A 16,089-nucleotide genomic window follows, 5' to 3' on the forward strand; every position below is an offset into this window, starting at 1 on the left:
ACGGAAGGAGGGGAAAGAGGCTAGGGTGATGCTGCCCCTCCCTCTGCTTTTGTTCTTTGTGCCACCAAGAAGGGCTGCTGTCCACCATGCGTCACTCTGCCTTGGAGCCAGCAGAGTACGGACTGGAATCTCCACTGACGGTGAGCTAAACGGACCTTTCCTTCCTTAACTTGGGGTGTTGGGTACCTTGCCCCAGCAATAAGAGGAAAGTGACGGAGGCAGTGACCACCCAACACTGGATTGTTTGACTGCAACATGCAGGAAACAGAGGACCACAACCTATATTTATCTGTGTATTTATTTGCTGTAATTGCTCTTGTTCTCACACTTACATGTATCGATGCTACCTTGCTTCTGGTTGTACATGGAGGACCAAGTGATGGAAGGCTCTCTCTCTTTAGGTTGCTGGGCTTTGCCCTTTGCCACGCATGGAGCCCAAGAGGGGAGCGCCCCAGGCCCAGGGTGCTGTCCTGCTGCCTAGTCCTCCTGCCCTTGCTCACTCCAGCTCCTGGTAGGAAGTCGGTTAGAGCGCAGGAACCAGAGCCTCCACCCAGAGCAGCGGGGTCCTCTCTGAGCAGAGTCGTCCTCGCCCCTCCTGCACCTCCAGAAGGGACCTGCTCCTCGGCAGCATCTCTGGGATCCGACGGCTCCTTGGAAACACTGTAGGGAGCACTGTGAGCTGCCCGACTGGCACCCAAGAGGCAGAGGAAGGTCCCAGGATGGAGAAGGGCTGTGAGGAGAGGACCTTGACCTCTCTGCCATGGGAAACAGAAGCCAGGGAGACTGAACCCCAGAAAGAGCCCTTGGGTAACCATGGGGAAGAGCAGGACAGAAGGGAGGGAAAGGAGCTCGTGCAAGGAAAGGCCCAGGAGGGGCTGGAGGCCAGAAGGGCAGGAGGTTCTCACCAGTGGATTAAGACACAGATATGCTTATAGCTAATGTGATATGTGGAAGAGGAACCTGGCTGGAGGAGAGGAGATGGCCGAAGGGCCTGTGCCTTCCTCCTCCCCGGACCTCTCTGCTCCCCTCTGCCCTGCCGTGGGCTGTGTCTCCTCTCTGCCAGATCCCTCTGCCATGCTGCCCTGCCTTGGATCCAGCCAAATGTGGACTGAAACCCCCACAGACTGTGGGCCAAGATAAACCATAATAAAACTGGGGGGCCCAGTTGTTTTCTAAGGATTTATGTCCTTACACTGCGCCTTTCTGTAGTGTGAGGGCTCCAGCGATTCAGTTACTTCTAATGGTGGAATATGACAGCCGCTGCTTCTGGGATTAGCTTCCAAAGAGACTCGTCCAGGTCTTCTCCTTCTGAGCAAAGCTGGCTGACGCGTTATGGGTTCCCTATGGGGACTTGCACTTGCCAAAGAACAGAAGTTGTTCCAGGCTTGGCATAGTGGCATACACCTGGAATCCTTACACTGGGAAGTGGAGGCAGAAGGAATTCATCCTAAATTTATTGCCATTTAGGAATTCAGCAAAACTTCACCTCAAGGGCCAGCCAGATAGCTCAGCGGATTAAGTGCCTGCTTAGGCAGACACAAGGGCCGGGGATTCGATCTCTGGGCCTGCCGTGCTGGCCCTGCCCCCAGGGTGCACTGAGACAGCGATTGAAACTGGGTGTGGTGGCATGTGCCTGTAATCCCAGCACTTGGGAAGCTGAACACAGGAGGATCACTATGAGTCCAGTCTACGTAGTGAGACCCTGTAGACCCTGTGCTAAATACATTAAAAAAAAAAACTTCATCTCAAAATGTAATCAATAATGAATCCAAAAGTCCTGAGAATGTAGCTCAGAGAAAGCCTTGGGTTCGGTCCCTACTTGTAGGAAAAACACCGTCTGGCCTCCAGCCACACGCAGGGGGAGCCGTCTGCTCACACGACCAAGGAGTGGATCCTGCCAGCTCCTGTTTGAGAGCTGGAAGCAGGGCCTCAGCCACCCGGCCTTGGAGTGGCCACGCTCTGCCACGGCGCCCCAGCTGGAAGGCCCGGATGCCGAGGCATGCAGGCTTCTGGCCTGGGGACAGAGGTGCGTCTCCTGAGCAAGCCCTGAGGTGGGAGTCCTTGGCTCCACAGCAACAGATACGTTAGATACCCCAAAAGAGTGCATTTCCACAGAGACGGCTTTTGTGTCCCTTTGGTATTGGCGTTGACCCCAGGCCCTTCGCACTGAGCTATATTGCAGTCTTCATTGTGCCTGCTTTTTTTTTTTTTTTAGATGGGTCTCATTATGCAGTTTGGGCTGGCCTTGAGCTCACTTTGTAACCCCCAGGCCAGGCTGGAACTTGTAGAGAACCACGCATGGGATACCTTTAGTTCTATTTTCTTTCTTTCTTTTTATTTCTTTTTTTCTTTCTTTTTTTCTTTCTTTCTTTCTTTCTTTCTTCTTTCTTTCTTTCTTTCTTTCTTTCTTCTTTCTTTTCTTTCTTCTTTCTTTCTTTCTTTCTTTCTTTCTTTCTTTCTTTGTATTTTAGGGAAGGGTCTACAGAGTGTTCAGGGTCTCACTATTAGATTGGATTCGTACTGATCCGCCTGCTTACAGCCTCCCAAGAGCTGGGATTACAGGGTGCACTACCACTCCCAGTCTCAATCACTGTCTCAGCGAGCCCCGGATGTGGGGCCAGCACAGCAGCCCCGGGGATTGAACTCCCGGCCCCTGCATCTGCCTAAGCAGGCTCTTTAATCAGCTGAGCTATTTGGTCAGCCCTAGTTCTATTTTCAATCATTGAAAAAGAGGTTTTTGAGGCAGGGTCACGCGGCGTTGACTACGGAGCTAGCTTGACATTGAGCTCACAGGGACCCTCCTGCCTCACCTCTGGACTGCGGGATTACAGGTGTGCACCACCACTCCTGGCTGCTGATTTGAAAAACAAATCACAGTAGGTGCAGTATCACACGAAGACAATTAAAAGTATCTTCACTGAAATGTGGAACAACCTCAAATACCTAAGTTATTTCTACCCGAAGACCTGTATTGAGCCTTTCCTCCCTACTTTTTGTGGTTTTTCCACTCTTAGATATGACTTAAGCTTCTGAAAGTCGACTTGTTGGCTATTCGTCAGCAATGACGGTCATCGCTGCCACCCACAGAGCCTCCTGTGTTGTCTGCCCCGTCCCGGTCTTCCTTCTACCCAGCGATCCCCGCAGCTGTACCCCTGAGCAGCAGTGGGAGGAGCCCAGTTTCTGTCCTGTCCTGCTCTGGCTGCACCCGCCACGCTCTTGACCCAGTGCCTGCTCTGCTGAGTATTCAGGTGGAGCACGGAGGTGCTTAACATTCGCTCGGCAGGGACCGAGACAGGCACTGGTAATGCAGTGAGCTGCGCTTGGTTAGGGCCACGTGGCAGGGACTGAATGCATCAGGGCTGTGCTCTCTTGGGTTTCTTCTCCACGTGAGAGCAAATATGTACTGAGCGCCGCCGCCTCCACGCCAGGCACAGGCAGGGCTGACCCGAGCATGTCAGCCCCTGTGAACAAGCCTCTGTCCTCGTGGTGACGTGGATGGTGAACTCACCTGGGTGGTGATGAGCCCTAGGGGAGCCCGTGGACGGAGGGAGTGCGGCGCATGCTACGTAGAAAGAGCCCACTGAAGCACCCACAGGTAGTGCGGGCGAGACCCCTGGGCAGGTAGGGGAGGAGCAGTCAGTCGCCTGCTGGCTGGGGCTGGCCTGCATTTGCTCCTTGCTCCTGCCTCCTCCAGGCTCTGAGTTGGCTGAGATCAAACTGGTATCTCAGAGTCAGCTTGGGAGAGATTATTTATGCACAGATACCCATGCGTGCTGCAAGCCAGGGCCCCGAGCACTGAGCAGACAGGAGCGTGTTGGACATTTCCCAGCCCTGCTGGGAGGAGAGGTCAGGACGAAGCCCCAGTGAGGGGGGTGTGCTCTGCACCTCTGGAACATAGGGGCAGCCAGGGTGGCTTGGGCAGCACAGAGTGACGGGACAGAGAGGCACTCAGTGCAGCCAGGAGCAGAGTCAGCCGGATGGAGGATACTTGGGGCTTCCTTCTAAGCCAGATGTGGGACAGGAACAGGTTTGGGGTGAGGAGAAGCAGTGAGTGACTTAGGCTGGGATCAGGACTGAGGGAGGGGAGGATCGGGGTGGCAGTGGCCGGCTGCAGCTGCAGACGTCCGAGGTGCAGGCCGTAAGAAAAGCTCCTCGACTCTCCTTGCTCAGACAGTGACCATGAAACGCAGTGACACCGCGAACATGCCCGTCTGTACTTGGCACACTGGAAGCCCCCAGAAGTGGTGGCGGCTCTGTCCCTGAGACAGGGCCAACCCTGGGGTCGGAGAGGGGACCCTGCCTAGCTCGGAGGGAGAGTCAGCGCCAGGGGGTGAATGCTGGGTTCAGGATGAGTGGAACTCTGCAGCAGAGCAGCCCCGCACCCTGGGGGTCAGGGGACCAGGAAGCGGTGTCACGGCTTCCATCTCAATGTCCCCACAGCCTTGCACACGCAGAACCTGAGAACAGGTGTGGAAGGTTAAGCCACCGAGGTGACCCCTGGGTTAGTGCACTTTTAAAATAGCAACGGAGGAAAACATCCACTAAGCGCCCTTACAGCCTTGGGGGTTCTCAGGGAGGCTCCGAGGAAGACATCTGATCCATTTTACACACAAGGGACCCAGGGCTCTGAGAGGAGGCATAAAGGATTCCGGAGCTGCGCAGATCCTGGGGGTGGCCGGATCCTAATGTGGCCCAGCCCGCACAGGCTCCCTGTTCTGTACCCTACTATAAAATGCCCTGTCATAGCTGTTTACTGGAATTTAAGCCACATGGTACCAAAGACCGGCTTATTAGTCTCTGTGTAAGCAGAACACAAAGAGCACCTCGTCCCTGGCAGGCCAGTGTGCAGGGAGTGTTTGTGGTCCATCACCCAGCACAAGGGTTAAACAATAGGCACAGAGATGGATCCGATCTCAAATGCGAACCCCCTTCACCTCCCTCTTAGGAGACCACTCTTGGAAAGCAGAATCAAGGGAAATCCTTTCCACGGCCCGTGTCCGTGGCTGCATGCACACGATGCGCAGGGTTCTGACACAGGCACCATGGGCTGGCACTTTCAAGGTGGACTCCCGGACCGTGTGTGTTTGAAGACTAAGGTACATGGGTGTCGTAGGAAAAACACGGCACAGAAAAATCATCTGAAGGTAGAAAACATGGATTAGAAAATACCCAGGCACAGTGCAAATGCTCAGTGTCTGGGCGCCCCCTGGCGATCGCGGATGCGTTTTTAGGCGTGAGGCTGGGCCCTTTGCCTCCATGGACAGGTGCGAAGCTGAGGTTTCTGGAGGCAGCACTAATATTCCAGCGTCACCGTCTTGGTTTTGAGGTATTCATTTAGGGCTTCCTCCCCTAGGAAAGAGAAGAGTGGTTGAAAGATGCTGCCGAAAGGTGGTGAGCTCCACCGAGCTGCGGGAGGTGAGGGTGGAGCGGGCCTGCATCGCCGGCGCTCCTCAGACCAGTTGTTTTTGTGTTTTGGTGTCTCTTTTTGTCTTGTAGTAGAAAGTACCCCCCTCCGCGTTGCCTAGGTAATCTCAAGCCACCGAGGGCCCAGATTGCCCAGTTTACTTCAGTTCCAGTCATAGTTCTGCTACTTCTGATTCCCAGAGACGGCCGGGCACTGTGATACACACGGTGCCAACCAATGCCCAGTTGCCAAGCTAGTCTGCCGCCGGACATCCCTTTGCAACGCTGTGAAAACCTCCCTCCCTGAGCTTTCCAGCCTGACATTTTTTTTTTCAGTGCTCCAAATTGCCATTTTTTGAGGTCTGTTCCCACTAATGTAAATCAATCCGCCTCCCAATCCTGGGTGGCATGGTGGAGATTCTGTTTGCCCCTGCATTCTCGCCATGTAGTTCAAGCTGGCCTTGAGCTCACTATGAAGCCCAGGCTGGTGTCAAACTCATGGAGAGGCACCTGCTGCTTAACCTTTTTTAAAAAGCAGTACCCTTGTGAGCCCACATCTGAATGCCAGGCAGGACATGCCCTTCAGTACTGCTCTCGAGAGTGTTAGGTTGCCACAGGGCACCGGGGATGGGGGTAGTGAACAGACCCTCCTCACCTAAGTCTTTCCCAAAGCCGGACTGCTTGACACCGCCGAATGGGGCCGCCACGTCGGTCTTGTTGTACGTGTTAATAAACACGGTCCCTGCATCGAGTTTCTCACTCACGTACATGGCTTTGTTTATGTCTCTCGTGAAAACCCCTGAGGCCAACCCGTACTCCGTGTTATTCGCTCGCTGTAGCACGCCATCGATGTCCCTGCAAGGTGTTTTAGGGAATACAAGAAAGCTTCACTATTCTGGGCACGGGGGCAGCATTCAGGAGGCTGAGGCAGGAGGGTCACTGCGAGTGAGTGCAGCTGGGTGGCCTGGGCAATTCAAGTCCAGCCCAGACTACACAGCCAGACCCTGTCTCAAAAGAATAAAATAAAAACTTCCATTAAGTGTAATGCAAAATAGTGCACTGTATGTTCTAACATTTTTCCTTTCTATGTGAGAACCAGGAAAATTTCCCTGCCCCCCGCCTAAATGCATATAAACGAAATGTTCCAGGCTGACACTAAAAGGAGCCCCACTGAAGTGTCATAACTGTACTGTTTCACTTTGTCTGCTGTCCCGTGCAGTGCCTGCTAGTATCGAATCCCATGTTGTCTTCAGTCTCTTTCAGCGTGGTCCTGCATGGCCTCCTCGGCCCTCTCCCTCCCTGCTGCCCCACTTTGGAGTACCCACTGTGTTCCTCCCACACATGGCCTCTGCTCCTTGGGACTCCTGCAGGGGGTCAGGGCCTCACCAGCCCAGCCAGAGGAGCGGCCCAAGGTGGCGGTGGAGGTGAGGGAGAAGGCCCTGAGCAGCCGCTGGTGAGCCCAGAGGGTGCCGCCATTGCCCCTTGCCTTCACTTAGTCCGGGAAAAACAGAAACAACAAGGACCCCACTCTGTACTTCAAGAAAGATGGCCTGATGCCAAGAGAGCGGGCGGTGCTCAGCGGAAGTCAGCTCTACCGCGGGAGCGCGTGTTCCTTCAAATGTAGAGTCTGGGTGGAGCGAGCTCTACAGTGCTGGTTTAAGGCTCTTGTGTTAATGATTCACCTTGTGTGGGCTGGAAGGCGGGTGCTCCCAAAGGCTAAGGAGTATAGGACAGCTGTTTATACCGTGGATGTGCAGGCATCAGGTGAGATGGTGTCAGTGACGAAGGCTTGTTCAGTACCAGGAGGAAGGAGTAAGCCGGTCATCTCTCTGCCTTTTGACCCCATATGCAGTCATCCCTAAGTGTCTGAAAGTGGCTCTTGGATCCCTGTAGATGCCCAGATCCCTGGATGCTCTTCTTCTGGTCCCTTATGTAAATGGCATTGTGCCTGTGTCTAACCCGTGCACAGCCGCTGTACACTGCAGAATCTCAGCTCCTTATACAGGAGAGTATGAGGTAAGTGCTATAGAAATAATTGCGCCGCTGTGCTGTTCAGAGAATGGTGATAAGAAAAATGTTTGTACCATTCAGGACAGATACAGGTTTTAAAACCATCTCCTGTCTGAGGTTGGCTGGATTCTGGACGTGGATATGGACTGGGAGGGCCAGCTCAGTGTGGGCCCCCAAGTCGGAGGAGAGCCTTTCCAAGGAGTCTACCCAGCCACCCCCTTTTCTCAGGGTGCACCTCATGCTTAAAAATGTGTGTTTCCCGGAAACATCCACAAAGCATGCCACGTATTTCATTTGCTGCCCCAGCAAAGACAGCGGCAGTTCCACAGCTGGAGGGACGGGAGTTGTGCTGTATCGTGGCGAACAGTGCGGGTTTGAGCACCACACCTGCGAAGGGACTTCCAGAGGCCATCTGAAAAGCCACACTCGGTTTTGAACTTGCACCACAAATTTGCAGCCCCACGGGGCAAGCACTGAGACCCCCCGGTTCCCATGCCTGGGCACATAGTAGGGACCCACACATATGCAGAGAGGTGAAGGGGCAGCGAGCTGCCTCAGAGCTGCCGCTGAGCGGGGTGGCAGTGCCGAGGCTGTGCACTTCACCACCGCCCCGGAGTGACCGCGGGCACGGAGGTGGCAGCAGCCATGGCAAATGCTGCCTTCTGTGATCCTCACAATGGCCTGCATGATAGTCGTATTAGCCCCATTTCGCAAGAGAAGAAACTGAGGCACAGAGTGGTTAAAGAGCCGGCTGGAGCTCGCAGAGGAAGAGGGTAGGGAGCGCCGTCTTCCTGGGTGCCCAGACCTCACTTCCTGCCTCCTCTCCCCTCAGGAGAAGGGAGCTCTGTGCGGACCGGGCTTTGAAACACTCCGCTGCATCATGTGTGTTTGACACGTGCCCATGCGTGGGGGGTCTGTGGCGGCAGCGGAGTGCGGGCAGCCATCCACCCCGCAGCCTTGACTGTTGCATCTCGAAGTGGCCGAGAGGCATCTTCCCAACTCCGATTCACTTTTCCTGCTCCTCTCTGGTGAAGGACGCACAGAGCCATCCTGAGGAATTCTGTGCCGTCTTCCCGGAGATGCCCTGGTGCTCGGTTTGCTTTCACGACCTCAGCCGCTGCGCGGTCCTCCTCCCTGTGGAGAACGTCGGGGCGGTTTCCTGTCCTAGCATGACCGGCATACGTTTACGGTCCGTGGCGACTGTGGACATCTTTGTTTCTCTTTCTTTCTTGGGACAGGGTCTCACTATGTAGTTCAGATCGGTCTGGAACTCACTGTGTAGCCCAGACCAGCCTCAGCTGGTGACAGTCCTCCTGCCTCAGCCTCCCTGGTCCTGAGATTACATCACACCTGGCCAACTGGGGTCATTTCTCTAAGGAACTCAGCATCAGCTTCTGTGGCCTTCATCCTCTCTGGTAGTAGCTCCGTGTCTTTGGGAAAATCAGATTTTCCTGGCTTCCCTCCACAGGGATGCAGATGCGCAAACTCACCCTGTCTGCTCTGGGTTTTGCCTCGGCCTGCAAACATCTCCAACGTCACCTGCATAGAAACTTAAAAGGCTGCATGGTGACAGCCACTAACGCGAAGAGAGAAGCAAAACCGTACCCAGTTCTAGCACTGGCCAGCAAAAACAGGCGCTTCCAATGATTCAGGGAAGCTAATAGGCCAGGGTGGGGACTGATGTGGCCACCGAGGCATGCAGGGCAGCGGGGAGGGGCACCCAGCTCAGCTGCGCCTGCAGAACGTACCCATCCGGGAACTTGGAAATGACCATAATGGGCCCGAAGGACTCCTCCTGGGCCAGGAACATGTGGTCTTCCACATCTGTGAACACGGTCGGCTCCATAAAAAAGCCTTTTGGGAAACGGGAAAGAAAGAATATCAGCTACAGGTCAAGTCATTTGCAACGAATAGTTCTTTCTTTAATTCCATTGTGATTTCCTCCCTGGCTCAGTAAAACTAAGGTTCATGTCTCTATTGAGCTTTGGGATTTCTAGATTCTTATTTTTAATGTATATATTATGAAAATTTTAACTATTTGCAAAAGCAAAAATAATATGCTAGTAAATAAAGTCATGTTTTGCTACATTATCTTTACTTTGACCCCCATTAAGTATTTTAAGGCAAGATCGCAATATAATTTTCACTCTCAACTACCTCAGTGCAAATAAGTTAAAAATCAGGACTTTGTTTATATAATCCTAACACAGTACTACACTGAGCAAAATTCTTGATCATTCTTCACTTGAAGTTTATATTTTTACTTCTTCTATTGTTTGAAAATGTATTTTTCCTCAATGAATTTATGTGAATTAAAACTCACATAAGTCCTACATGTTGCCTTTCATGGTTAGAATTCTCAACTGTCCTTTAATCTAAATATTTCTGGTTTTGCCTCTGTTTATTTATTTTATGCCATAACTTGTTGAGGGTGCAGGGCGAGCTATCCAGCAGAACATCTTATATCTTAAATTTGTGCTTCCTTCCTTCGGGCAGTATTGGCTTTTCTATGCCGTATATTTCCTTTCTCGTTTCTTCCCATACAGTGTAAAATTTACCATCTCATTCATGTTTCAACAAATAGCTCTTTCCTGGCAAATACTTTCCTAAAGGGTGCGACCTCGACCATCGTGCATCTCCAGCCCCATGGCCGTCCTGCGCCTGCTAGACAATGCCTCCCTGCCTCCCGCATCCCTCAGAAGCTGGGGGTCTGAGCCTGGGTGCTGAGAGATCTTCAGGTTAAGGCTTTCTGGCAAGAACAGTTCAGAGGGGCTACTGTGGCTCCACGCTGTGTCCCCGGAAGAACACGACACCCAGCGTCTCTCCCTGATGCTCAGCTTAACCCGCAATGATGACAACCTGAACCTTGCCCCGCAGGGCTGGGCTTGGCCCCTCATGACTGGCGAGCAGCCACAACTGTGACACTTGGTACCTTGGAGGCACCAGGGCCCTATCAACCATTTGCCTAAGCGCAGCCTCTATCGACTTTTCCTGAATCAATTATTTCCTCTAGTAGAGGTAAAAAATGGTGATTCTTTTCTATTATTCTGTCATTACCTTGCAGAGATTCTTTTATAAAATAGAATCTCCTTTACAGACTATGCAGTAATCCAGAAATTCAGATCATCCAGGAAACAACAGGTATCCCAGCCTTTCTTTTCTTTCTTTCTTTTTTTCCTAATGAATTTAGGACAGGGTCTGCAGGTTCTACATGGTCTCATTACACAGATCAGACTCATAGTGATTATCCTGTTTTCAGCCTCCCAAGTGCTGGGATTACAGGCATGCGCCACCACGCCCAGTCTCAATCGCTCTCTCAGCACGACCCGGGAGGGCGGGGCCGGCATGGCAGGCCAGGGATTGAACCCAGAGGCTGCGCTCTGCCAAAGCAGGAGCTTTAGTCCGCTGAGCTATCTGGCCAGCCCTTCCCAGCTTTTCCTATAATTACCCATCACTGTTCAGAGTAAGGTGCTGGTATGGACCACCTGTGACAGGAAAAATTAGTTTCTGTCTCTCCTTTGAGAACTGTCAAATTGATCCATTTATATATCTCAGTCACAGGTCCTGCTTTAACAAGACCAACAGGATCAACCCTCTCCTAGCCCCTGGTCAGCCAGGATCAAATCTCAAAGTGCCAACAATCAAGGTCCCCAGGGCCCCGTAACAGAGTGATTCAGTACTCATTTGACAGCTGAGTGCCTGTCATATCAGCCTCATAAGATAGGCTATTCATTCACATTTCATCTCATTTTACAGAGGAGGAAACTGAGGCACAGAAAAATCGTGTTATCTAAGGTGCCACAGCTTATAAGTGGTAGATGGAGAACAGTAATTAATCCTTCGGACCGTATTATAAACGCCCCTGTCCACTTCTGCAGTACATGCAGGTGTACTACGTGATGAAAACTTTACACTGATTCTGAGCTCAGGAGGCAGGCGCCTGCCACCCCACGGAGGGCCTTACCTGGCCTGTGGACCCGTCTCCCCCCGCACACCAGGGTGGCCCCCTCCTTCACCCCCGCATCGCAGTGCCGCAGCAGCTTCTCCAGATGGGCCTTGTGGTTTTGGGGCCCGTGGTCAGTAGATCTGTCGAGGGGGTCGCCAATTTTCATCTTCTTAATTTCTTCCACCTGTATGCCACCAGTCCACAAAACACAATTTAGTTAACAACGGTAGCGGGCTCCCCAACTCGGCGCCTGCCCGGGTGGTGGAAAGCTGCGTAGAGTTGTGCACGCGAGGGGACCCACAGCAGCATGGCAATGTCATGATCTCCATCTCCTAGAAGAGTAACCGATGCCCAGAGAGCCCAAGCGAGTCGCTACGTGTGCAGCGCTGGTGTAGGTCACACACCTGGGGCGACGGGAATGCGCCTGACAATGTCCCCGGCCCAGCCCTCCCTTCACTGTCCTCACAGACCTGAGAAATGTCTGAAGCCCTAGGCCAGAGCACACGTGCGCGTGAGGTACACTGGCTTGACCTACAGTGACCTTTCCCACTTGAAGTTCATTAAGTGCTTCCTAATGAATTAAGTGCTTCGTAATTCAAAATTCACAAGTGCTTTATACATCGGACTGCATGTCATACATATAATTATGACAGAGTGAATTATGGGAATGTCGTGCGCATGAGATACCCCTGAGGTGACTCTGAACAGTGTCAATCATTTTTGTCAAGCGAACCTAGAGATCCTACGAGGGGCGCCCTAGGCAGGGAACGTATCTTTTTAAATCCAAAAGCCCGATTCATGTTCCGTCCTAGCCTCCCCACCCCATAGCGCTCCTGCCCCCGCCCACTGAGGACACTTTCCCCATCAGCTTCAGTAAGTGGAGGCTTTCTTTTACTTGGTTCTTTGCTCATCGTACTCGAGCGTCTGGGTCTCCCTCATCACGCACTGGCTAGGCAGCACTACGCGCTTTGGGAGGCCGAGGTCCTTTGTGTGCGTGCGTGTGGCCTTTCTGGGAACTGACCCTCGGGTCTTCACACCAGGCTACATCTCCAGTCCGCTAAGTGGCCCGACCTGGCTTGGAATCTGTGACCCTCCTGACTCAGTTTCCCAAGTGCTGGAATTACAGAGCTACCACACTGAAAGCCCAGGACCTCGAAGGCCAGTGTCTTGCCACTTCGTTCTAGCAGAACATAAACTCCACGCACCATAGTGAAGTTATCCTGAATGCCAATCCATAAAATTGTAATCGACTGCGTTGTAGAATTTTCATTAACGTGGCAGACATTCACACTTTGTGGCAAAAGCCTTTCTACAGTGGCCACCGCACTTTATTTTCCCTCCTCAAATGTGGGAGACTGCCCTGGGCAGCCTCTCCTGGAACACCACACCAAGGACCTGCTGGAATGCTCTGATGAGCAGCAGTCCTTATCAAACAGTGGCCCTGGCCACCGCCCTGCTGATTGCTTCCCGCATTGGTTTCTGCGTTTCCTACTGCTGAGGAGGCGGGAGATTGGGCCGGAACCTGTCAGTCACAGAGATCCAGGACCCAGTTCCCAAGCCCTGTCCCTGAGCCAATCAGAAAGTGCTTTGCACAATTCTATTTTCAAGTCAAGCAGGCTTTGGTAGGACAGCCTGGCTCTGATATTGGCCCGAAGAATGAGAGACACTAAAGGCGGCCACCACAGCCTCGTGGCTGCCGTGAGCTCTCCGTGTGGCCCACTCCACACTGCACAGCATGCTTGTCTTTTTTACCTTTAGTAAATGGAAAGCCTTGCTGCCTTTTCATGCATCTGGCCCAATTCTTTGTTCAGGACACCAAGAACCTAGGAAGAGCCTGCACAACCCTGGAACCTGGGCATGCTAAGTCTACTGTTAAGAGGAAAGACCGGCAGTGGCTGCGCCCTGCTGGGCCTGAGCTTGTACCTGGCCTGGCCACAGCCACAGTGTCCTGCCCAGAGCCCTGCGCTGGCTGGGAAGCCCAAGGGCTGGGGAAATGCAGTCTGCTTTGTCCTTTATGTTCCTGGGCTCAGCGCAGTGCAGGAAGTAGTACTAAGCAAAAGCTCAACAAACCACTGCAGAGTGAGAACCCAAACACGAGCCAGCGCGCTTGTGGACCGGCTGACAGAGACATCAGCACTCCAAGAGCGCCATCTCTGCGGGTGGAGTTGCACCGTGGTGTCTCGGGCCATGAAAGACATGAAGCATGTCACTGCAGAGTGGATTTCATGGGACACAAACGCAAGGCTATCGTGTGACCACAGAGGTGGCACTGCCCACCTCCACCGCTACTCTGTGACTTCCTTGTTCCCCAAGCCTGGGAAGAAAGAAAACCTTGGCTTCTTTGGTGGCACAAGGGAGGGAAGTGGCTCGGGAGGGGAGTCAAGGACTGGTTTTGCCAATGGAAGCTGCAGCTGCTATTGACTTGTTGCCTTAGTGGAGGAATATGCCATCATGTTAACCGAAAGCAGATCTGGGGGGGCACAGGAACATGGCCCATAATCCCTTCAGGGACTTGTAACCAGCCTCAGGTCTCTCTCGCAGGCGTCCAGGGTCTCGTGCACACGAGCAAGGTGTCTGCTGGCCGCTGTGAAGCCTACTTTACGAAGGTTTCCCACAGAGACTTTGTCTTGTCACTAAGTCTCAGACACATGAAAGAGAAGTGGACAAGTCCCGTACTGAAACCGCATGCTGACCCTCCAGTGTCGGCCCGTTTGCTCAGGTCACGGACCCGCCTACTGGGTTATTCTGAAGCGATTCCAGGCGTCAGGTGCTGTAGATTTCCTCCTTTTTGTCTTGCGTGTGGTGGAGACTGAACCCCGGCCCCAGTATGCGCTAAGCCACGAGGTCTAACCCTGAGCCACAGCTCCTGCCAGCACTGACCGACCACGCCACCCTCAGCGCACTCACTAAGAGTTCCCGAGAAACACGAGGCACTTTCTGGGTGAAAGCAGCTCCTCGCTTGTGAGTGCAGATGGACGGAAGTCGCTCACCACTCTCATCACGAACTGGTCGTGGATGGACTCCTCCACAAACAGCCTCCCCGCCGCAATGCAGTTCTCGCCTTTATTGAAGAAGACCGCACCCATGCCCTGGCGGCAGGACAGAAGATGCTGTTACTCGCATTTGGAGGACAAGATCGCCATACAGTCGTGCACACAGAGGACGGGTGTCCCTGGAGGACAGGGGACATGCTGAGCCTGCCCCAGGGAGTCCCCGTGGAGACTAGTGACAACAACTGCTCGAGACGCGCAACTTTGCCTCTGAGCTCGAAAACCAAGTGTGTGGCAAGGATATACTCCCGGAGACAAATGTGTACTGCAAGAAAAATCCTAATTCTACACACTTAAATGTAGTTTGCGGCTGCTCTGCTGCTTTGAAGCACTCTGCATCACAGCCTGGCGTGGTGGCCCACACCTGTAATCCCAGCACTCGGGAAGCTGAGGCAGGAGGCCCTCCAAGAGTTTGAGGCCAGCCTGGGCTCCATGGGGAGTTCAAGGTCAACCTGACTGCGGAGCAAGACCGTGTCTCAAAAAAACTCCAATGAATAGACAGACAGACAGACAGATAGATGGATAGATGTTTCTACATTAACTCATATAAATCACAGATCTTTAGAAACCCTCCCAAGGGAAAATCTATCAATAAGTTTTGAAAATCTTTGAAATGGAAGCACTCAAAAGACTGACAGACTGTGCGGGTTCAGGGCTTTCCACCCTTCCTTCTCTACACTGATTGCTAATTTTCTCCCAGGAAGCCTCCTGAAACGGGATAAAGGGTATGTGAGCCACTTGAAAGGGAACACATTTCCATGGGTGCAAGTTCCTCCGCAGAGGGGACCAGGGCCCTAGCCAGGGTGCCCCTCTCCCAGAGCCCACCGCTGCCAGCTCCAGCATCCCTGGCTGCGAATCTCAGGGTTGGAGCAAGGCACAGAGCGCTTCTCTGCAGTTATGACGCTGCCTCTCACCCTCCGGGTGTCTACACTACCTCACCCTGGGTGATTTGGGGTCATCCTTTTATCCCTGGTATGCAATCAAGAGTGCAAAGTAGCCAGTGAAGACTTGGTGCTTTTCAAAATATGAAAGAGTCTGGCGTAGGAACAAATTCCCATCCCTCTCTGTTCCCAGTCTTTTCTCTGGAGACCTGGAAGGGCTCTCAGGACCCTAGTTGTCCATAGGAGTCCAATCCACATGGACCCCAGCTGTCCACGGGAGTCCAGTCCACGTGGACCTCAGCTGTCATCTGCGACTGACACCTCCCATGGGTTACTGCGGGCCCTGGCCCAGGAGGGCTTGGGTCCGCGTGCCCCAGGACTTTGCGTCCTCCCCGGCCTTGTGCGGCCAGCCACAGCTGGGGGCCGTGAGCGAGGTCTGCCCACTGCTGGCTGGAACTCCGTGCAGAATTTTGGAAACCGTACCTTCTCCCGGGAATGCCCAACACTGTGCTCCTCGCTGTGAGACTGCGCCTCAGAGATGAGGCCTGAGCACTAGCCCGCATTTTTAAAAAGCTTAATTTAAAATACATTTTTTAAAAATACATTTTTATACTTTGAAATAGTTTAAGACAAAGAGGTGCTGCCAAGGCACAGGCTTTCCAAGCCAGGTGTGGTGCTGCACACCTCAGGAGGCTGAGGCAGGAAGAGCCCTGGAGAGTTCAAGGCCAGCCTCAACTACCTCAACTGGTCAATGTGTCTCAAAACATCAGAACGAAGCAGAATAGCCCTATGCACCCTT

General features: G+C 53.0%; 1 protein-coding gene across 1 annotated transcript in view; it reads right to left on the reverse strand.

The window, feature by feature from the left end:
• Positions 1 to 5,208: 5,208 nt before the first annotated feature.
• Aldh1l2 (aldehyde dehydrogenase 1 family member L2) overlaps positions 5,209 to 16,089 on the reverse strand; it is a 51,253-nt gene continuing 40,372 nt past the window's right edge. The window contains exons 18-22 of the mRNA XM_023717326.1: positions 14,350 to 14,448; positions 11,378 to 11,543; positions 9,162 to 9,267; positions 6,059 to 6,258; positions 5,209 to 5,349 (exon numbers count right to left, since the gene is read on the reverse strand). Of these exons, the coding sequence (XP_023573094.1) occupies positions 5,294 to 5,349; positions 6,059 to 6,258; positions 9,162 to 9,267; positions 11,378 to 11,543; positions 14,350 to 14,448 (627 nt within the window). The 3' untranslated portion in view covers positions 5,209 to 5,293. The remainder of the gene's footprint in view (positions 5,350 to 6,058; positions 6,259 to 9,161; positions 9,268 to 11,377; positions 11,544 to 14,349; positions 14,449 to 16,089) is intronic.

The sequence above is a fragment of the Octodon degus genome, unplaced genomic scaffold (genome assembly GCF_000260255.1).
Source record: "Octodon degus isolate 3935 unplaced genomic scaffold, OctDeg1.0 scaffold00004, whole genome shotgun sequence".
Taxonomy (NCBI): Eukaryota; Metazoa; Chordata; class Mammalia; order Rodentia; family Octodontidae; genus Octodon; species Octodon degus.